We start from the raw sequence: 22,397 nt of genomic DNA, 5'->3' as shown, positions 1-22,397 counted from the left end.
GTGTGGTGGATTTCAGGGTCAAAAATAAGTCACTCATGGCCAAATAGAGCTGGAGATTCGAGATGGACAGAGGAGCTTTGTGGAGAAAAATTATTGTTGCGAAGTATGGTTCCCCCGTGTAACAATGGCGATTTAGAACGAGCAATTTAAAAGATATGCCGGTGGTTTGGAGGGGTATTGTGGAGAATGCGAAAGACTCAAAATTGGTTAAATGGATGGGGAATGAGTCTTTTCGTTGGCTGGTGGGGAACTGTAATATGGATTTGTTCTGGGAGGATATTTGTTGTGGTGACAAGCCTCTGAGAGTGGAATTTCCAAGGCTGTTTCATTTAACCATGAATAAGAAAGAGTTGGTAAAAAAATTTTCGATTTCAAATAGGTTTAATGAGGATAATTGAGCAAGGAGTTGAATATGGTCGTCCGTTTAAAGGAAGCTGTTAGCAGTAATGTATTGATACCTGAGGAGGAGGATAGATTAATTTGGATTCATGATAGCAATAGGGTGTTTTGGTAAAGAAATTAACAGAATTATTGATAAAAGAAGATTTGGTTAACATTAGTTTTGCTTATGATAAGATTTGGAAGTTAAAGGTGCCTCCTAGAGTGAGACGTTTCCTATGGTTGGTTTCAATAGATCGACTTCCTACTAAGGAGTTCCTAATTAGAAGAGGTGTGAAGATTAGCCAAATGAAGAGTGGATGCCCTTGGTGCAGTAGAGAACCGGAGAAAGAGGTGCATCTCCTTTTCTGATTCAAATTCATTGAGGGACTTTGGAGAAAAAATTTTGAATGGTGGAAGGTGGAATGGAGCGGTTTGCTGGTCGGTGTGGCTAGCAAGGAATGAGTTGGTGTTTGATAGAAAGTGGCCTACAACATCCAGTTTGGTTTTTCATTCAAAGTTGTGGGCTTTGATGTGGATTAGATCGGTGCATGATGAATTAAGAGTGGATGAGAGAATTTGGTGGTTTTGTCCATATAGAAGCTAGAGTGATTTTAGAAAATCTGGGTTTAGTGGCAGGTTTTGGTGTCCTCTGAGTGTTGGTTGGGTAAAATTTAATGTTTGTAGTATGGAGATTGATGATAAAGTCAGGTGTGGAGGGGTTTTAAGAGATTCGACTGGGGTGGCAAGGGCATTATTTTTTGGACTATTTGTAGTGAAAGACTTCTTCGCAGCTGAGATGGGTGCAATTAGGATGGCTTTGGATTTGTTTTTAGCGATGGGCTGGAAAGGTAAAGGTTCTTTAATCATTGAAGTTCGATCCATTGAGGTGTTTAGTTGGGTTGAGAACAAAGGTTTGAGACCGTGGTTGCTGTATACTTTCTTTAAGGAAATTGAAATCAGGTTGTCTAGAGTTAGCAATGTTTCCTTCTCGAAAGTAGAGAAGCACGGTAATAAGATGGCATTTACGCTGGCTTGCAGGTTTGAAAAGGCCGGGTATGTTTAAGGCATGGTGGTGATTTTTTGGTATGATGTAGTTGTGTTCCTACTGGTGTGTTTGTAAGCTGTTATGTGGTTTTATGGGGTGCTTTGTGTAGCTTTTTGTTTTGTTTTGAGGATTGTTCAATAGACAGGGTTTTTTGGGATTTTTGTGGGTTATTGTTTGCTATTATCTGTTTGAGTTTGGTTTTTTGATCTTGGGTTAGGGTTGTATTCGTTGGGGAAATTTTGTATCTTGTTGAATGTTAGCATTTCTTGCAAATGTTGAAATTTGTAATATCTTGATTAAGCCAAAAAAAAAACATTTGACTTCAAAACTCCCTCTATATAGGGATCGCACCGAACATCAAATTTGTTTTTAACCACACAACAGTCTTGGACACACAAGCTTGAGTCATCCTAAAAAGTCCACTCATTAATGACACCCCCATTTTTAACTGCCTTTAGCCAGTAGTAAGCCATCATTTTAGTTGGAAATATTGAAACCAGAGAATCTGATTTACTTGGAAACTTACTTTTGTGAAATCGGCCATTGATATTTTCCCTAATTTTATGTGAAATAGTATATTAGTTTCTTAATTTTCCCCACTTTAGCATCTAAATAGTTTCAATTAGAATAAAATAGTTTTTCATTCTTCAAATTCTTCAAGGTATCAATTCCAAAACATATATCATTAATCCAATTTTTCCCAATGACTAGAAATTGCAAGACTGAAGAAAAAAAACAATGGAGTTGTCGGTCGATATCTCACCCAAACATGAAACAATGTCCAAAAGGAATCAGGATGGATTTGAAAGTTTTCATACTCCTATCATAGGTCACAAACTCAATGGAAACAACTATATTCTACCTTCCCAATCAATTAAAATGTTCATTTGTGGTTGAGGAAAAATATTTTTAGTTGAATAACATTTTTTTATATGCTTCTGTGCCCCTTGTTTATTGTATAAAATGTTCTTAGCCTTTCAAAGAAAGAAAATTAAAGTAAAATTTTGTCAGAAATACCTAATAAGCAATCTGGACTTGCAGGTTGTGATATGAAATGCTTTGCTCAATAACTTTCAACATATCATTCACTAAATGTATGTTTTTCAAAGCACAAGATCTTAGGACACAGATAAACCACCTTCACGCCTGGATAATTTGAACCTCCATACCCTTGTCTAACCATTCCTTCATCCCTCTCGGCAATTCCTTGTGTCTTGAATATGATATTATACATCTTGAATGTGAAGGAAACTGGTTATATATATATATATATATAAAAGAAATAACTTAGAGAGACATAACAAACCAATTTTTATATTATTCAACTCATTCATGTGTTTCGCTTTATTCTAAGTTAAAATGCCTAGCCATTTGATTGTGAAAGCACATCTTTGTTGATGATAAGTAGAATAGAGATAGGCTAGTTGGAACCATAAAAAACTTCAATTCTATTTAGATATCGAAAAAAACTTAATAGATTAATAAATATAATTAATTAAGCAATTTCAATTTAATAAGAATTTTGATTTTAGTGGCAATAAAAACAATATAAATTTTATTTTAATAAAAAATTAAATAATTTAAATTTATCATAAACTAACTTTTTTAAGTACATAAGAAATCAACTCGTTCTATCAATTTAATATAAGAATTCAATCGTAGTGATTCATTCATATCCCTAAACGAAGGTCTGAAATCCAAACTTCAAACTAAAAATAAATTGTAATTGCAAGACTCCATATGGTATGACAAAAATAATATTACGACAGGTTACAATAAGCTAAGGTACATGAGAAACCTCTTTTATCTTTTTTATTTTTCTTTCAACTAAATTCAACGTGAAAAATAAGTTAAACATCATCCAAACAATTAGCTACTAAGTAAGGTTCATGGGGTTTAGAAGTATCCCCTAGTTGTTGTCCCACCAGAACCGGGACTGAAGTTGTTTAACGATATTTTGATCCAGCTGGAAGGCATTGGCAAGAACATCAGGATTGATGGCCGGGTCAGAGCCAAACACTGCATTTGCAATGGTGATCACCCCTGGGTTTTGGCTACTAAGAGCAGCAAAGGCAACCGTATTCGTACTCCCTATGTTGAACTGGAAGTGAATCATACCTTCGGGGAAAATGAATACATCTCCGGGGTAAAGGACTTTGGTAAAGAGACGGTTATCCGTGTTCGATGTGACAAAGCTGATGGATAGTGTGCCCTCCACAACGACTAGAATTTCGGTGGCACAAGGGTGAGTGTGAGGAGGGTTTAGGCCACCGTAAGGTGCATAGTCAATTCGAACAAGAGATATGCCGAGAGTGTTAAGTCCAGGTATTTGTTGAACATTGGCTGGATTGACCATTGATCCTACTTGGTTTGATGTATTTCCAGGAATGTTGAGGCCAGGCAGGAAGAAGTCTTCTGCGGTTGCAAGCTTGGGGTCCTTGCAGAACTTGCCATTAACAAAAACTGCATAAATGGAAAGAAAAGAGTTTACTACTTGGACACTTGTCCAATACTTGTACTTGCTATATTTCTCCACTTTTCAGAGTTAAAACGAATATATCGCAAAGATGAAATTTCAAAGAATTATAAGAACACACCACCGTCTTTAGTATCATTAATTGCTACACAGAAATCCTGAAGAGGGCCGGGATCTGAAGCTGAGACAAGTTTGGAAGCCAAAGCCAAGAGGACAAATGCTACAAGGAATTGAACACCTTTCATTGTTGTAAGCAACAGTCCTGAACCTGATCAAATTGAGCTTCTAGGATTTGTTGCTTTATGAGGGGTGATAATTCTGGTTTCAAAGCATGTCCATTTATAGATAGTAGTCACTGAACAGGTCCATTGTCATTTTATTTCTTTAACAATTCCATTTTAAAAAGGAAAATAAAAAAAGAGGTTTGCCAAGTCTGAAGCGATTACTGGATTTTAAAGAAATCTGAAGGAATCATTCTTCAACTACTCTACACCTTCAACCTCGTCGAACTGGTCGTTTTAACATACCGAATGTCGTCTTAACTACTCTACTGACTTTGAATGTGTACATATATATATAAATATATAATATATATATATACACAATTGATTAGCCTCTAGCAGTATTTCAAAGTTGCAGTGCTCCTATATATCCATAGAACGGTGAAAACTATATGCAGATTACATTTAATGCAACCGGGCTTTCATGAAGATGTCCATGCACGTGTATTTTCAGAGAGATATAAAACCACAAGTATTGAATCACTCCGAGGCGCTTTTCTTGCAAATACTTCTTACTTAATCAAGCAATTTTATTTGAATTAATTAATAGATGTTGAAGCTGGTTAATAAGCCGGCCTGGAAAAAAAGTTCCTCTAATTTTTTTAAAAAATAAAATAAAATTGAGATCACTAATTGCAAAAGGAGATGATAATGAGGGAAAAAGATCATGTCAAAGGTTTCAATAGTTAATCTCCCTCAACCCACAATGGCAATCTCTTTCACACTTTAACCAAGCCCAGCTGCTGGTAAACACTGCCAAATTGATGAAGTTGGTTCAGCATGCAGCAAACTCGACAGCATGCAGGCCAAGAAGACCAAGTCATGCAGGAGCTGCTGATGCAAGCTTATTTTGTTTATTTTGTAATTCCTAGTCAATGAAATGTAATCTTAGTTCATTTCTAACTAAGTTAGGTTGTTGACTGATGTAATTAGCTTATGTATGAGCTGTAAACACAACTTTGTATAAGTTTACAAGCCAAAATTTCAAGTTTCCATGTCATTAGTGGAGGTAGGTGATGTTTAGGTAATTATTTGCTGTTTTTGACAAGCTTAGTGCTTGGTTTATGTATTGGCATTGTGCCATTATGCAATTTATGAATGAAGTTCAGTTTTTTCATCAGTTTTTCTCTTCATTTTTCTTAGCTTTTCTTTCTTTCTCTTGCTCGAATTCTCTTGTTTGCTCAGCAAGTCTTGAGACTTGCTTGACAAGTTTGCACTGAATCTGTTAGTTTCAGTTACAGCACCAACAATTGGTATCAGAGCCTATTTCTTAAGGGATCTGTTACACAAATCCATGGCTTCATCAAGCTTTTCACCAGCTGCACCTCAAGTCTTCAATGGAGAAGGCTATCACATATGGGTGGTCAAAATGAAGACCTACCTGCAGGCTTTCGATCTGTGGGAGGTGGTCAACTCTGATGTTGAACTAGAGCCACTTAGAGCTAATCCAACAGTGGCTCAGATCAGGCAGCATACTGATGAAAGGACCAAGAGGCACAAGGCTATGTCTTGCATCCAAAACTCAGTGTCTGATGTGATTTTCACAAGGATTATGGCCTGTGAATCACCAAAACAGGCCTGAGACAAGTTGCAGGAAGAGTTTCAAGGGACAGAGAGGACAAGGCAGCAACAGTTGTTAAACTTGAGGAGAGATTTCGAGAATTTGAAGATGAAGGAAGAAGAAACTGTCAAGCAATATTCTGACAGGATTATGGCTGTGGTTAACAGCATCAGGCTCCTTGGAGAGCAGTTCAATGAAGCTAGGATAGTGGAGAAGGTTATAGCAACTCTGCCTGAAAGGTATGAGGCAAAAATCTCATCTCTCGAGGTCTCAAGGGATCTGTCCACCATCTCCCTGATAGAGTTGATCAATGCTCTATATGCTCAAGAGCAGAGGAGAGCAAGCAGACTGGAGGAGCACCAAGAAGGTGCCTTTTAGGCAAGAACAAATACTGCCTACAAAGGCAAGAAGGCCTGGAGAGACAAGCCAAAGAATGATGCTGCAAGGAGAGAAGGTCAGACTTGCAAGCACTGCAGAAAGGCTGGTCATTCAGAAGAAAAATGCTGGTTTAATCCAGATACTGTGTGTCAGCATTGTAAGAAAAAGGGTCATGTTGAGAGAGTCTGTAAGAGCAAGGCCAAATCAAGGCACAATCAGACTCAACAGATGAAAGCTGAGGCTCGAGTAGCTAAGGAGGACAGTGACCAAGAGGAGCAAGTCTTTGCTGTGTCATGCTCAGCTGCTCAGGAAAGGTCCTCATCTGGTTGGCTCCTAGACAGTGGATGCACCAACCACATGACACCTGATGCTGCAATCTTCAAGTCTTTAGACAGAAGCTGCAGAACTAAAGTCAAGATAGGAAATGGTCATTTTATTCAAGCTGAAGGCAAGGGTGATGTGCTGATATAAACCCTTACAGGTAGCAAAGTAATTTCAAATGTGCTGTTGGTGCCTGAAATTGACAGAAACCTGCTCAGCATAGCTCAGTTGCTGGAAAAAGGTTATTCAGTTGTGTTTAAAGACCACCAGTGCCAAATCAGTGATCCAAGTGGATCCAAACTGATGGCAGTCCCTATGGCTGATAAGAGCTTTGTGGTTGACTGGACAAAAAAGTCAGACATTGCCTACACAGCCACTTCAGATGAATCCAAGCTGTGGCATCAAAGACTGGGACATGCCAACTTCAGATCAATGGCCCGAATGGTCAGAGAGGACCTGGCTGAAAATTTCATCAACTCAGTGGACCATGATGATGTATGTGAAGTATGTCAGCTAGGAAAGCAGGCCAGACTCCCATTTCCCTCGAATCAAGCCTGGAGAGCCTCTGAAAAACTCCAACTGGTGCATACTGATGTGTGTGGCCCTATGAAGACTGAGTCATTAAGTGGAAACAGGTATTTCATACTGTTCATTGATGATTTCTCGAGATATTGCTGGATTTACTTCTTAAAATAGAAATCAGAGGTGGCCACTGTGTTTTGGAAGTTCAAGACTGCTTCTGAGACTGAAACAGGCTGCAAGCTGAAGACCATAAGGTCTGATAATGGGACTGAGTACACCTCAGCTCAGTTCCAAGCCTTCTGTGATAAGGCAGGCATCAAACATCAACTTACCAACACATATACACCTCAGCAGAATGGGGTAAGTGAAAGGAAGAATAGGAGTTTGATGGATATGGCCAGGTGCTTGATGATTTAGAAGAATCTGCCTAAAGCACTATGGGCAGAAGCAGTTAACACTGTAACATACATTCAAAATAGACTTCCAACCAAGGCTTTGGATCAAAAGACTCCATTCGAGGCCTGGTTTAGCATCAAGCCATCACTGGCTCATCTGAAGGTCTTTGGATGCATCTGTTATGCACATGTACCTGCTGTTGAAAGGGACAAATTGTCTGAAAGGGCTCGACCTGGTGTTTTGGTGGGGTATAGCACTGTTAAGAAGGGCTATAGGATTTTAGATCCTTCAACAAACAAAGTGTCAGTAAGCAGGGATGTGGTATTTGATGAGAGGTCATGTTGGAACTGGGAAAGACATGAACCTGAAGAAGTTTCTGAAGAACTTGCAGCAGACCAAGCTGAGCCAGACCAAAAATGTCCCTGAAATGGATATTGATGATGAACCAGTCAGAGGAACAAGGTCATTGGCTGAGATTTATGAAAGGGCTCATGTAGCCATAGCTGAACCAAGCAACTTTGAAGAGGCTGAGGCTCAGCAAGGGTGGAAGCAGGCAATGGCTGAGGAAATCAGCATGATTGAGAAGAACCAGACCTGGGAATTGGTTGAAAGGCCAGTCAAAAGGAAGGTGATTGGGGTGAAATGGGTGTACAAAGCCAAGCAGAATGCTGATGGTACCTTGAACAAGCTGAAAGCAAGGCTAGTTGTTAAGGGGTTCAGTCAGAGGTATGGCTTGGACTACCTGGAGACCTTTGCACCAGTGGCCAGGCTCGACACCATCAGACTGCTGATTGCCTTAGCAGCACAGCTCGAATGGAAGATCCATCAACTTGATGTGAAATCAGCCTTTCTAAATGGTTTCTTAGATGAAGACATCTATGTTGAACAACCACAAGGGCTTGAAATAGCTGGCAGAGAGTATATGGTCTACAAACTGAAGAAGGCCCTATATGGATTAAAACAGGCTCCAAGGGCTTGGTATAGCAGAATCGATGGCTACTTGACTGATCTGGGATTCGATCGAAGCAAGAGTGAGCCAACACTGTATGTCAAGAAACAAGGGACACAAATACAACTCATTGTGTCCCTGTATGTTGATGATCTTCTAGTGACAGGAGGAGATCGAGTAGTGCTGGCTGACTTCAAGACCAAGATGCAGGAAGTGTTTGAAATGTCTGATCTTGGGGAGATGTCATATTTTCTTGGAATGGAGGTGTCTCAAGTATAGAATGAGATATTTTTAAGCCAAAGAAGCTTTGCCACAAAGATTCTGACCAGGTTCTCCATGCAAAACAGCAAGGCAACTAAAACACCTGTTGCTGTTGGAGAAAAACTATCGAGCCAAGGTGATTTTAAGCAAGTTTGTGAAACAACCTACAGGAGTTTAGTTGGTTGCTTGCTATACTTGACTGCCACTAGACCAGACATCATGTATGCTGTAGGATTGCTCTCAAGGTTCTTGCATTGCTGCAATGAGAAGCATTTCCAAGCTGCAAAGAGAGTGCTGAGATATGTCAAAGGCACTTTAAACTATGGTTTGAAGTACAGCAAAGAAGGAAATCTGAAGCTGGTTGGCTACACTGATAGTGACTGGGCTGGCTCGATAGATGACATGAAAAGCACCTCAGGGTATGCTTTTAACCTTGGTTCAGCCATGTTTTGTTGGAGCTCAAAGAAGCAAAGTCTAGTAGCTCAATCTACTGCTGAAGCAGAGTATGTGGCAACAGCAAGTGCTGTCAACCAAGCCATATGGCTAAGGAAAATATTGGCTGACTTGAATGTGCATCAAGAGGAAGCTACTGAGATCTTCTGTGACAACCAATCTGCAGTAGCAATTGCTAAAAATCCAGTGTTCCATGGAAGAACAAAACATTTCAGCATCAAGTTGCATGTTGTTCGAGAAATGGAGCAAGCTTAGGAAGTAAAGCTGATCCACTGTAATTCAGAGGATCAACTTGCAGACATTTTAACCAAAGCCCTTAGTGTCACAAGGTTCGAATGTCTAAGAAAGAAGCTAGGTGTTTGCTCCATGCAAACCAATGAGGAGTGATGAAGTTGGTTCAGCATGCAGCAAACTCGACAGCATGCAGGCCAAGAAGACCAAGTCATGCAGGAGCTGCTGATGCAAGCTTATTTTGTTTATTTTGTAATTCCTAGTCAATGAAATGTAATCTTAGTTCATTTCTAACTAAGTTAGGTTGTTGACTGATGTAATTAGCTTATGTATGAGCTGTAAACACAACTTTGTATAAGTTTACAAGCCAAAATTTCAAGTTTCCATGTCATTAGTGGAGGTAGGTGATGTTTAGGTAATTATTTGCTGTTTTTGACAAGCTTAGTGCTTGGTTTATGTATTGGCATTGTGCCATTATGCAATTTATGAATGAAGTTCAGTTTGTTCATCAATTTTTCTCTTCATTTTTCTTAGCTTTTCTTTCTTTCTCTTGCTCGAATTCTCTTGTTTGCTCAGCAAGTCTTGAGACTTGCTTGACAAGTTTGCACTGAATCTGTTAGTTTCAGTTACAGCACCAACACAAATGGCAAAATGTTTCCAACTTGGATTATTGTTAACATTATTTTCATTGTATCTTGCATGAACAGGGTTGCCTGCCCGCAGCCATAGCAACCTTGGATATCTCCTAAAGTCAACGTTCGAATGGACCAAGTTGTATTAAGTAATACAAAAGACATAATTTAATTACAGATTTGACTACTTCCATGACAATGATACTGATGTAAGCATTAGAAGTGGGAAGAGACAAGGGTAGTAGTTGAAGAACAATTCATCAGAAATGGAAAAACATAGACTAGCTCAAAGACTGTAATGTATAAATAGTCATGTTCTGCAGCAGAGTTCCTCATCCTCTCCAAAGCAATCAAAATTCCATTTATCACAATAAAAACTGCCCATTTCATCCTAATATTTTGTCTCTTGGCTCTAGCTTCCCCATTTGCCTATGCATCTGATCCTAGTCCTCTCCAAGATTTCTGCGTAGCCATCAATGACCCCAAGGATGCTAGTAAGTTTTGTTTTTATCTCTTCTTCTTAAACTTGACCTTCAAATAAAACATTCTACAACCTCTTCATGGCATGGTACATGAAATTATAACATTCTTCTTCTCGTCTCCACTCCAGTGTTTGTTAATGGAAAGTTCTGCAAGGACCCAAAGCTTGCTAAAGCACAAGACTTTTACTATTCAGGGCTCAACATCCCCAGAAACACATCAAATCCAGTGGGATCGACTGTTACTCCAGTTAATGTTGCTCAAATACCAGGGCTTAACACTCTTGGCATCTCATTGGTTCGAATTGATTACGCACCAAATGGTGGCCTAAACCCCCCTCATACTCACCCTCGTGCCACCGAAATACTAGTCGTTGTGGAGGGCACACTCTACGTTGGCTTCGTGACATCCAACACCGATAATCGTCTCATTACCAAGGTCTTATACCCTGGAGATGTATTTGTTTTCCCAATTGGTCTCATTCACTTTCAATTCAATGTGGGGAAAACCAATGCCATTGCCTTCGCTGCTTTGAGTAGCCAGAATCCTGGTGTCATTACCGTAGCCAATGCAGTGTTTGGATCAAATCCACCCATCAATCCCGATGTTCTCGTCAAGGCTTTCCAATTGGACAAGAATGTGGTGAAAAATCTTCAGTCAAAATTCTGGTGGGCTAACAATTAGGGTATAATTCAATTTGGATTCAAATTCACAATTTGTTTGCAATAATCTTTGACTTGTTTCCTTTTCTACAATAATAATTTTTTTTGAAAGAATAAATATAAAAATTATTTGCTTATGTTGCTGTAAGCTTCTTTGTTAAGTAATGAAATTTATTGTTTTCGTTATTGCTATTTTTACTTTCTTTTTTTTATTAATAATTTGTTTTCAATTTTCATTTTTTATGGTAGTACTGTAGATTCAATGCTTTTTAAATATAAAAAATTCAAAAAAAAAACTCTTTCAAATGATGTTAAATATAAAAAACTTAAAATTTAATGTTATCTAAATTGGACTGGACTGACTGATCGGAGTGGGAACCGGTTGGGTATTAGGCCGACAAGACGTAAAAAATCAGTTGGCTTAAAATTGGTATGGACTGCTTGAACTGAGCTAAAAAATAGTTTGAACTGATTTCTAATTGATCTAGGCAATTGATTTCTAGAACAACTAATCCGATCGATTCAAAGCAAATAAATTATTGAAAAATAAAAAAAAAATATAAAAAACGAATCAACCTCCAGTTCAGCGGATTTTTTAGCTCGGTTTAACCAGTTCATACTAACTTGCAGGTCAACTAATTTTTTACCTCTCATCGGATCGATACCCTAACTAGTTCTTGACCCAATCGATCTGGTCCAGTTTAAATAGAATTAAATTTTAGCATTTCTTATGTTTTTAAAATAGTTTTTAAAACATCTTTTTATCTTTTATTTTTAAATAGTTTTTTTAAACTTATATCTACTTTTTATTTTTTATGTTTTTAAATAGTTTCCTTAATGATTTGACTTTTTCTTTTCTTGTGTTTTAAGCTATATTTATTATGTACCCGTATTCCACTTAAGAGGAAAAATTGTTGAGCACTTTAGCGACAACCATTCCTTAGCTGATTTAACTATAGGAACATAAGCAAGTATGAGCATTAATTGGTGCAAGAAGTTTCTATTTGGAATGCAAGGTTAGGTCAATCCTGCATGAAGTTCGACTATAGGAGCATAAGCTAGTAATGTTTTTTTTTCCCTTTAAATATACAATTTTTTCGTTGAAAGGTAATTTTCTTAATTATCATATCCTACTTTGCAAATCAAGCAATGCAGTTCGACACACCTTAAAAAAGCAACATTGGATTACATAAACTAGATTATAATAGATTACATGAATAATAAAAGAACCACTCCATCACTACTAGAAAATAGAAAACATGACACCCCTAAAGCATGTTGCTTTTGCCAAAGAGTGAGCTATCTCATTAGCCACTCAAAACACCATAGAGAAAGCCACTTCTTCAATCTTATTTAATGACCAGTTTTATCTTACTTTTTTAGTTTAAGTTAAGGGCACATTTAACGGTTACAATTTTAGTATCTTTAGAATCTTGAAATCCTATCAGCCCCACAATCATAATGCAACATACTCTCTCAACCTGAAGTCCCTAGTTTCTCGAAAATGGAATCGTCAACATTAAACTTCTAAGCTCCTTTTACATGGGGATCCCACCGAATATTGAAATTACTTTAACACACAACAACATTGGACACATATGATTAAGTCATCCTTGCAAGTCCACTTATTAACGAAAACCCCTTCCTTAACTGCCTTTAGCCAATGGTGAGCCATCGTTCTAGCTAGAAATTTAAAAATCAGAGAATATGAAAAATAAATTATTTTTTAAAAAAAATTATGAACTTTTAAAGGGTAAGAACCAAATTGACAAAAAAAAATTGTAAATATTGAAGTCTAAAAATGTTATTTTACCTTTAACAATGTTAACTTTAACGGGAAAATTAAACAAAGGAACTAAAATTTTTAAATAAAAAAGCATGGAAATTTAAAATATAGGGACTAAATTTTTAAATTTGAAAGAGTACAAGAACCTTTGACATATTTAAATTTAAATATTAGAAAGAGAATTATGAATAGATATAAAATGTTAATGTAATTAGATAAAATTGTAAAGGAGGTCCAAACATGCCTAATCACTTTGATTAATCCAGAAGTGGAATATATCATATACCTAATCACTTGATTTTGACTGGGTAAAGTCTGTATATTCGATTTTGGACAACATTGGATAAGCCTACACCAAATTTACCACTTTCTTAATATATCAAACTCTTTGCTATTGCATCATATCGTACCTGTTAGTTCATGGCGTTACTGACTAGCAATAAACTTGTATTAAACAAAGCGGTGTGATCACTCAAACTAATATGATTCGAAGTCTGTGAGGTAACTGAAGCCTTGAAGTTTATTCTGTACTAGGAAAAATTCAAGTCTTTAATTAGGCTTAAAAAATATTTTATTACAAAGTTGGCAACGAATTGGATCAGTGATTAATTCAAAGCTCATTTTTGGGTACTTGAAGTGATCAACAGACTTGGAAAGTTTCGCTCTTGCATGCATGCTTCATTGAACTTGCAAGAAATTGACAATGTTGTGGATGTGATAAGCACAGATGTCAGAACAAATGAACATGCCAGAATAGACTATGTCAACTGAGATCGTATAACATGTTGATTACAGACAAAATCAGAAGCCTTTAATCAAGCTTAAGTTTTTGTCTCCATAGCATTTCCTTGATCATGCTAACTAAAAGAATGACCGAGTTTAGTTTTACATTCAAAACTGCCGGCTGCTTGCAGCAACTCCAAATCTAAATTAAATTATCCCCACAATCTGAATAAAAAATTACATATATATATATTTGTTTGCCTAAGGCCAGATGGAATTATTTTTGAGTTCATATTTGATGCAATATATATATTTGAAAGAAGTATTTTACAAGAAAACTTTCTTGTCACTAGCAAATTATAAGATAACAATGTATTTTCAGCACCTCCTTTTCCCATCAACTTTAGTCTGAGAAGGAAAAGTCAAAGCCTGGATAAGAAAATGTTTAGAACTGCGAGTGAATTAAGACCAATTCCACGACATATATTGAAATGATGTACGAGGAGAACAGAACTAGAAAGTGTAGTGGTTGAAGAATGATTCACCTCCTAATAAGAAATAACTAATTGTGAAGGCAAACGCCTAGTCTTGACGTTCTTGATGAAAGGCAAATCAGGACGAGTTCTTTTGTTTCAATGCCTATATATAGACCTGTTTGCCATGCAGGATTTCCCACCCCTCTCCCAATTGGTAGCATACATTTCGTGCTTGCACATCAATTATGATGAAACGACTTTAACTTTTCGTTGCAGCTTTTGCCATCTTGGCCTTCAGTCCCTTATTAACCTCAGCTTCTGATCCCAGCCCCCTGCAAGGCTTCTGTGTAGCCATCAATGACACCAAGAATGGTGGTACTTCTCAGTACTCTCTTGTTGACTAGTATCTTTAAGTCCATAATTATGCAAGACGCTAGAGCCTTTGATCTGAAGTAACATGTTCTTCATAAGAATTCATACTTTTGCATGGATTCACGATATTGACTAACCTTACTTTATTTCATGCAGTGTTTGTAAATGGAAAGTTCTGCAAGGACCCAAAGCTTGCCAATGCAGAAGACTTCTTCTATTCAGGGCTTAATATCCCTAGAAACACCTCAAATCCGGTTGGATCAACTGTGACTCCTGTCAATGTGGCACAAATACCGGGACTTAGCTCTCGGCATATCTCTAGTCCGAATTGACTATGCTCCATATGGTGGCCTAAACCCTCCTCACACGCACCCTCGTGCAACGGAGATCCTAGTGGTTTTGGAAGGCACACTTTATGTCGGTTTTGTTACATCCAACACAGATAACCGCCTCATCACCAAAGTCCTAAACCCTGGTGATGTGTTTGTTTTCCCTGTCGGTCTCATCCACTTCCAATTCAATATCGGGAATACCAAAGCAGTTGCATTTGCTGGTCTCAGCAGCCAAAATCCAGGAGTTATCACGATTGCAAATGCAGTATTTGGCTCTAACCCTCCCATTAATCCTGATGTTCTCACTAAGGCCTTCCAGTTGGACAAGAATATTGTTACCTATCTTCAATCCAAATTTTGGTGGGACAACAATTAGTTCATTTAAATATATGGGAATAAAATTTCTTCAATCATAAGAAGTTATGATTGTTTTGTTCTAAATAATGTGTGTTTTTATTAATAATGTGCCTGATCTGATGGTTATGGCATGGTTTCTAGTCTGCTAGTCTACTTGCAATGTTAAGAGCTAGTGACTCATGTTTCATGTTAAGTTTTTTCTGTCTTGCATTTTGTATTAAGATTTGCTTAGTTGCTAATTTTCTAGATAGTGATTATTTTAAATTGGTGTTACAACCTCCCACTTAGCATATCACATGGTGTTTTCGTTGTTAATAGTTTCTTATAAGCTATAATATTAGGTCATTTTGTAAGTTATATTTTTAAAAAAATTATGTATACTTTATTACGAGAATTATGACTCATCATAGTATATTTATAATTAACTTAATCATTTTTCTACTAATTTTTTTATTTATTAAAAAACTATACATTTTAGAATTAACCAATTTTTACTCATTATTATTTATAATTATTAATCTTTATTGGTTAATAAATCATGGGTGAATCTTATATATCATATACATCAATTAAATTATACTAACAAATGGTTGGAAAAAGTAGCCCTAGACATTTTCCCTAAGAATTTGGATTGAGTTTGAATCTTAGGGCCATTATTGTTGGGAAAGTTTACGTGAATATTAGCCCCAACCCAAGCAAAATTAGGCTCAAACCTTAAAATCAATTAAATTATTATATTTGTATGTCTCATTATTGTATGTCAAAAAATTTAGAGTAAATTATATCGTTAGTCACTCTAAATAGGGCTCGTCTCTAATTTGGTCACCCCAATTTTTTTATTTTGTAAATTTAGTCACCTAAATAAGAAATTTATCAAATTGGTCACTCCACTAACAAATGGTAATGGAAGACTTACGGTGCATTTATATGAAAAATTTTGGAGTCACCAAAATAGGAATGACCCTTATTTTGAGTGATTAATAGGTAGTAGTTTACACAAATTTTAGCGTGACTAACGTGGAAATTCACCATTAAAATTTTGTTACCATTTAACGGTGGTGTTGAGGCAAATATTTGATATCGTTGCAATTTGCCAATGAAAATACCCACTTCCATCACCACTGCATCAAAGAAAGCAGCTTGCCATATTTGAAAGTTGTCAATTTATTGAAATAAATTTTTAGGTTGTGTTATATTGTGGGATTATTCAAGTCCATCAATGATTATCAATTCACTTAGAGAAGCATATCCTAAGGATCGGATTGGATCGAGTGTACCAAATTCCTTGAATTAAGGATGTTAGATTGAGACAAAACTTGAAACTTATCTTCCAACAACCCAACTTACTTTGGTCATTGTTATAATATTCTATTTAGCAATTTTAGTTGTTGTCAAGAAGGGATTGTGGTCAATCTTTGGTATGCTAGCAAGTCTCAAAAAGTCCTATATATTTGAGAGACTTGAATAGGTTTATGTACTAAGTTTTTGAGAGATGGAACACCCCGATACTCAACTCGATCATCGGGTCTGAGTTATAATGTGCCACATTCATTGTCAGAGCAATTAAGATCAAATTACAAATTGTTAAACATTCAAATATAACTAAAACATGTGTATAACACGATACATCATCATTTTCGAATCTTATACGAGTTTATGAAAGCTCTTTTGTTAACCTAAGGTCGAAAAAGAACCTAATTGTAAGGATTCCAAAATTTTAGGTTGACATCAAAATGCCAAGGGTTCCTTGTTGCGACACAAATCTCTGTTTGGTGCTTGTCGTGACTTCAAAGCAACAGTGTCATCGCAAGAACCTTGCTTTGTTTCTCGTCGCGATGTTAGAAGTTCATCATCGCAACGTGACAATCTATTTCTTCCAAAATCAACTTGTTTACAAGTTAAAAGGGACCTAAAATCACATATATACATTTTAATACAACCAATTCATATATATCCCACACCAACTAGAATTCATTTCAACACAAGTTTAAATAATTAACAAAAGACCATATCATATGTAACTTAACATTTGAGACTTTTAGCCTAAGCTTCCTAGGTACATGCCCAAAAGACCAAAATGAGTCACTTTATACAAAATTTGTGGGGTTGGAAACCATAGTGTGACAGCCCTAATTCGACCCTAGTCGGAATGTGGTTTCGGGACCACAAAACCGAGTCATAAAATTTAGTTAAAATTTTATTTGCATATCTTATATGTGTGATAGTACTTGTACAAAAATTTGATGTTTTAATTTTATATTAGGAATGTGAATTTTGCTTGAAAGGATCTAGTTGAAAGACTTGGAAAATTATGATAGGTAAATAAGTAAGGACCAAATAGTATTAAAGTGGGAAAGTGTTGTTCTTGCATGTCAAATTAGCCAAACTAAAGCATAGTGGCCGGCCATGCTATGGGTGGAAACATGTCTCCAACATGTTATGCTAGTGATGTATGTTAAGAAAAATAAAATAATGAGCATGGTGATTAAATAATGAAAGGAAGGGTGATGAAAAAAAAATAATATGGTCTCATCCATACCCCCTTGTTGCCATGAATTGAAGAAAGAAAAAAAAAAGTGTTCATTCTTGAACATCTTTGGCCGAATAGAGGAAAGAAAGGAAGGGGAAAAGCTTGAGAAAATCGGCTATGGTGGTTTGCTAGACTAAGGTATGTTTGATGTTGTCCTTGAGATGCATGCATGTTTTAGTAATTGACTTGAGTTCTAAATAGCCCATGTTCAAATCTTGAATCTTGTTGGTAACATGAGCAATCGGTCATGAGAAAGTGTTCAAGAAATGGTTGTTGTTCATGTTATTTGGATGAGAAATGGTGAGTTTTGTTGTTTCATGTTAAAGTTAGGTGAATGATGATAGAGGAGTGTTTGAACTATAAAAAGAATCGGCTACCTTGTTATGAGCTAGGGCCGAATGTGAGTTTGGTTGTGTTTGAATATTACATGCTTGGTAGAATGGTGGATGAAGGTGCCGAATGTATGTTGGATTGATAGAGTCTCCAAATTGATTTTATGTGTGTATGCATGACCGAATATACGTGGTCACATGAGTAAGGAAATGAGTTATTTGATATGTGGTAAAAGTTAAGTACTAAATCGAAGGTTGCTAAAATTGCCATTTCTTTAGCCGAATATGTGTTTGATCAATGAAGGAATTGTTGAAGAATATAGGTGAACTTGGTGAGAGTATTCGGCTTAGTGTATAAATGATATAAAGATTTTAGGAAATTGTTTTGGTTAGGTGTATGTATGATTAAGTATATTCGGCAAAATACTTAAAGTGGGTACATGATATTACATTATAATTATTGAGCTTAAGTATATGGATATGTGTATATGTGGTCATATAATGACATTTTGGTTTGAAAATTTAATGATATGTGATTGCCGAATGTGATAAATAAATTCATGTTATTGGGTTAAATATTGAATACTCTTATTTGTATTATTTAAGCTCAAGAACCTAAAGGAGAGGCGTCCAACAAGGGGAAATCGAAGGTCATCGAGTAGCCGACTCGGAATTATTTTACCCAACATAAAGTAAGTCATTAAGCATATAGTTGGTATTAATTCAAATGGTCATAACGTCTATGTAATGATGCTGAATGGAATGAATAAATATATATATATGCATGTACGTATGTGATGATGAAAGTGTTGAATGAAAAGAAAAGAGGTGAGATGTATTGAGTTGTTGATCTCGGCACTAAATGTGCGGGTATAAACAAGTATGACCATGAGATTGGCGCTAAGAGTGCGGGTTTAAATTGTGCAGCACTAAGTGTGCGAATTGACTATGTAGCACTAAGTGTGCGAGTTTGATTATGTAGCACTAAGTGTGCAAGTTTGACTATGTAGCACTAAATGTGCGAGTTTGATTATGTAGCACTAGGTGCGCGAGCTGATTATATAGCACTGAGTGTGCGGACTTAATATGTTCTTGAATCATTATGGACACTAAGTGTGCGACACTATTGAGTCGATCACGGACAGCGGATCGGGTAAGTATCTTGAGCTCATGGCTAATAGGTGCTATGTCTATATTTGGAGTTGAGCTTGGTAAGTTTGAACCCATGTGACGAATATACTTGAAGTCACGTACATAAGATTTATCGTGGAATGGGTGAAAGGCCGTTTAGTTGTATGATTGTAACGAAAATAAAATGATTTATGAAAATGCCTCGAATATCCTATTGATGAGTATATGGAATGTGAATGCATGATTTGGTATGAGATTGAACCGATAGGTCAGAGGAACTATGGTATGGTTCGGTATGGATGGAGTAACTAGCCTCGTTCCATTTTGTTTCTTCTTGTGATAATGTTATTAATGGATGGTAGCGTATTGCTTATGACTTACTGAGTTATAAACTCACTCGGTGTTTCCTTGTCACCCATACTAGGTTTCTTGGACTCGTCTCTTTTTGCGTGGTCGGGCCGTCATCGAAGTCATCACACCGGAAAGCAAGTTTTGGTACTTTCTTCTTAGTTGGCTTAGGAGAACATTTCGGCATGTATAGGCTATTATGTTGTGTTTGAACTTTGGTATGTAATCTTTTAGCCATGCGAAAATGGCATAAATGTTCGGTTGGGTTTGGATTCATACGTTAGGTCGCAAATCTTGATAATTCGACCTTTTTATGCCATACGTCATGGTTGATTATTTTGGTGTTAAAATTCATAATATGGCAATAGTGTAGTAGGGGGAAGTTTGACAATGATTAGCCTTTGGCATGGTTAGTCATGATCATAATTTGTGATATGCATGATGAATTATTAGTTAGATCAAGGAGTAAACACGAAGTGGGCATAGTTGCTTTCGTAACAGATGCTGGCAGCAGCAGTGACATGAGATTGAAAAATCACTAAAAATATTAAGAGTGGAATTAATTGATGAATAAATTATGTAATCGAAGTTCGATGAGTCTATTTTCATATAGAAGTAACGAAAAGATCATATGGACAGTATGTTAAGATATAATCAGGTTCTCGTGGGACAGGGCCAGAACGGTTTCTGGATTCCCTGCTCCGACTTTGGAAATTCATTATAAATTAACCAGAGATAATTAGGAGTCATACCATATATGTATAGATTTCTCTCTGAGTCTAGTTTCTATAGAAACAAACGGCATCAGTATTGAAGCTCTGTACAGGGAGATATCCAGGTCGTAATGCGCAAAGGTCAGCATAGTCGACCCCAGTAACATGGGAGACTTTGACTAATAAACTGTACTAATTGGCCCAACCAAAAATTCTAGAAAACAATATGTAGATGGGAATATGAGTCTAGTTTCAGGGAAAATTAACGGAACTGGATTTCGAGTTCCAGAGCTCAAGATATGATTTTTAAAGCGACTAGTACGCAGATTGACAGCTTGTCTGGAAAAATTTTAATAAGTGGTTTGAAGTCTGTTAACACCTCGTGTTCGACTCCGGCGACGGACTCGGGTTCGGGGTGTTACATTTGATTCGTATCAGAGCTATGGTTTAGTCAGTTCTAGGACTACCATAGCACGTATGAGTCTAGCTATACATGCCTTAATGTTAATGTTTAAATGTGTGATGACTTCTGACGGTTAAAATGTTTTTGTTTTGATTAGTAAATGGACCCCGGTGTAGAAGGAACCTTAGCGGATGACGTTGAGAGCGTAGCGGCTGCTCCTGCACAAGGGACGCCGCCTGTTGAACCTCAGTCATCTGCGAATAATCAAGGTGAGGGGGCTAAACAAGCCTTTTTTACCATGATGAATGAGTGGGTCGCGCAATATGCCCGAACCAATCCGGCTGTCCAACAATTCCCGAATTTGAATAATCCACCCCCGGAGCCAGTAATGCCATCAGTTACTGATCCTGTGAGGCTGAGTAAGCCACCTGTAGACTTGATTAGGAAGCGCGGGGCTGAGGAGTTCGGGGCCATAGTTACTGATGATGCTGAAAGGGCCGAGTTCTGGCTTGATAACACCATTCGGGTGTTTGATGAACTGTCATGCACACCCGATGAATGTCTAAAGTGTGCTATATCCTTGTTGCGGGACTCAGCCTACTATTGGTGGAGGACCCTGATTTCCATAGTCCCAAACGAACGAGTAACTTGGGACTTCTTTCAGACGGAATTTCGAAAGAAATATATTAGTCAACGGTTCATTGATCAAAAGCGTAAGGAATTCTTGGAACTCAAGCAAGGCCGTATGACAGTATCTGAATACGAACATGAATTCGTAAGACTCAGTAGGTATGCCCGGGAGTGTGTAGCTGATGAGGTTGCTATGTGCAAAAGATTCGAAGAAGGATTGAATGAGGATTTAAAGCTACTAATGGGTATTTTGGAAATAAAAGAATTCGTAACACTAGTCGAACGAGCCTGCAAGGCGGAAGAACTTGGAAAGGAGAAGAAGAAGGTTGAATTTGAAGCTAGAGACTACCGTAAAAGATCGACGGGTAAAGCCCCATTCTCAGCCGTAAAGAAGTTCAGGGAGGACACTAATAAGTCGAGGACGACTGCGGGAATTTCCATCAGAGCAAGACCATCGACGGACTCCCGAGCTACTTCGGTAGCTAGTGTGGGCAATAATCGTCTAGAGAAACCTGAATGTCCCCAATGTGGAAGACGACACATAGGTGAATGTTGGGGTAAGTCTATTAACAGGGCCTGTTACGGATGCGGTTCGAAGGACCACTTCATTAGAGATTGCACGGAGCTGGATGAGAAGAATAAGATTCAAGGTGCAAGACCTAGTGGAGTGACAACTAGAGGCAGACCACCGAGAATTTTAGGAGGTAGGGGTGGTAGTCAGAGAGGGGCCTCTGATACGGCTGTTCGAGCCGAGAACCGCACTCCTGCTAGAGCATATGCCATCCGCGCACGAGAGGAGGCATCCTCCCCTGACGTCATTACTGGTACCTTCACTCTCTTTGATACGAATGTGATTGCATTGATTGACCCTGGCTCTACTCATTCATATGTATGTGAAACCTTAGCATCCAGTAAGACTCTACCCGTTGAGTCTACTGAGTTCGTAATTCGGGTGTCAAATCCCTTGGGTCGTTACGTGCTTGTCGACAAAGTGTGTAAGAGATGTCCCCTAGTAATTCGAGGTTCTTGTTTTCCGGCGGACTTGATGCTTTTGCCGTTTGATGAATTTGATGTTATTCTTGGTTTGGATTGGCTGACCGCGCATGATGCGGTTGTAAATTGCAAAAGCAAGACTATTGATTTGAGGTGCGCAAATAACGAGGTAATCCGAGTTGAGTCTACGGATTTGAAGGGGTTGCCAGCTGTAATATCAGCAATGTTGGCCCAGAAATATG

General features: G+C 37.6%; 2 protein-coding genes and 1 pseudogene across 4 annotated transcripts; 2 read left to right on the top strand and 1 right to left on the bottom strand.

Moving 5' to 3' along the window:
- Positions 1-3,132: 3,132 nt before the first annotated feature.
- On the bottom strand, positions 3,133-4,224 carry LOC107892220 (germin-like protein subfamily 1 member 7). Of its 3 annotated transcripts, none has more exons than XM_041080385.1 (2): positions 4,020-4,224; positions 3,133-3,948 (listed from the first exon to the last, which is right to left on the bottom strand). In XM_041080385.1, the coding sequence occupies exons 1-2, from the start codon at positions 4,145-4,147 to the stop codon at positions 3,336-3,338; spliced, it is 741 nt and encodes a 246-aa protein (XP_040936319.1). In that variant the 5' UTR covers positions 4,148-4,224; the 3' UTR covers positions 3,133-3,335. The 3 variants fall into 3 exon arrangements, with proteins under 3 accessions (XP_040936319.1, XP_016672728.2, XP_040936320.1); XM_016817239.2 differs by having other exon boundaries at positions 3,133-3,889; positions 4,024-4,224; XM_041080386.1 differs by having other exon boundaries at positions 3,133-3,889; positions 4,027-4,224.
- Positions 4,225-7,719: 3,495 nt separating this feature from the next.
- On the top strand, positions 7,720-11,051 carry LOC107961905 (germin-like protein subfamily 1 member 14). The gene is made up of 4 exons (XM_041082118.1): positions 7,720-7,823; positions 10,066-10,096; positions 10,198-10,381; positions 10,498-11,051. Exons 1-4 carry the CDS (start codon positions 7,720-7,722, stop codon positions 11,049-11,051), a joined length of 873 nt encoding a protein of 290 aa, XP_040938052.1.
- A 3,147-nt stretch (positions 11,052-14,198) lies between these two features.
- On the top strand, positions 14,199-15,094 carry LOC107892210 (germin-like protein subfamily 1 member 14; annotated as a pseudogene).
- Positions 15,095-22,397: the final 7,303 nt, after the last annotated feature.

This window comes from Gossypium hirsutum, chromosome A11 (genome assembly GCF_007990345.1).
Source record: "Gossypium hirsutum isolate 1008001.06 chromosome A11, Gossypium_hirsutum_v2.1, whole genome shotgun sequence".
Taxonomy (NCBI): Eukaryota; Viridiplantae; Streptophyta; class Magnoliopsida; order Malvales; family Malvaceae; genus Gossypium; species Gossypium hirsutum.
Note: the sequence above shows the minus strand (reverse complement) of the source record. Positions and strands in the feature narration are given on the sequence as shown.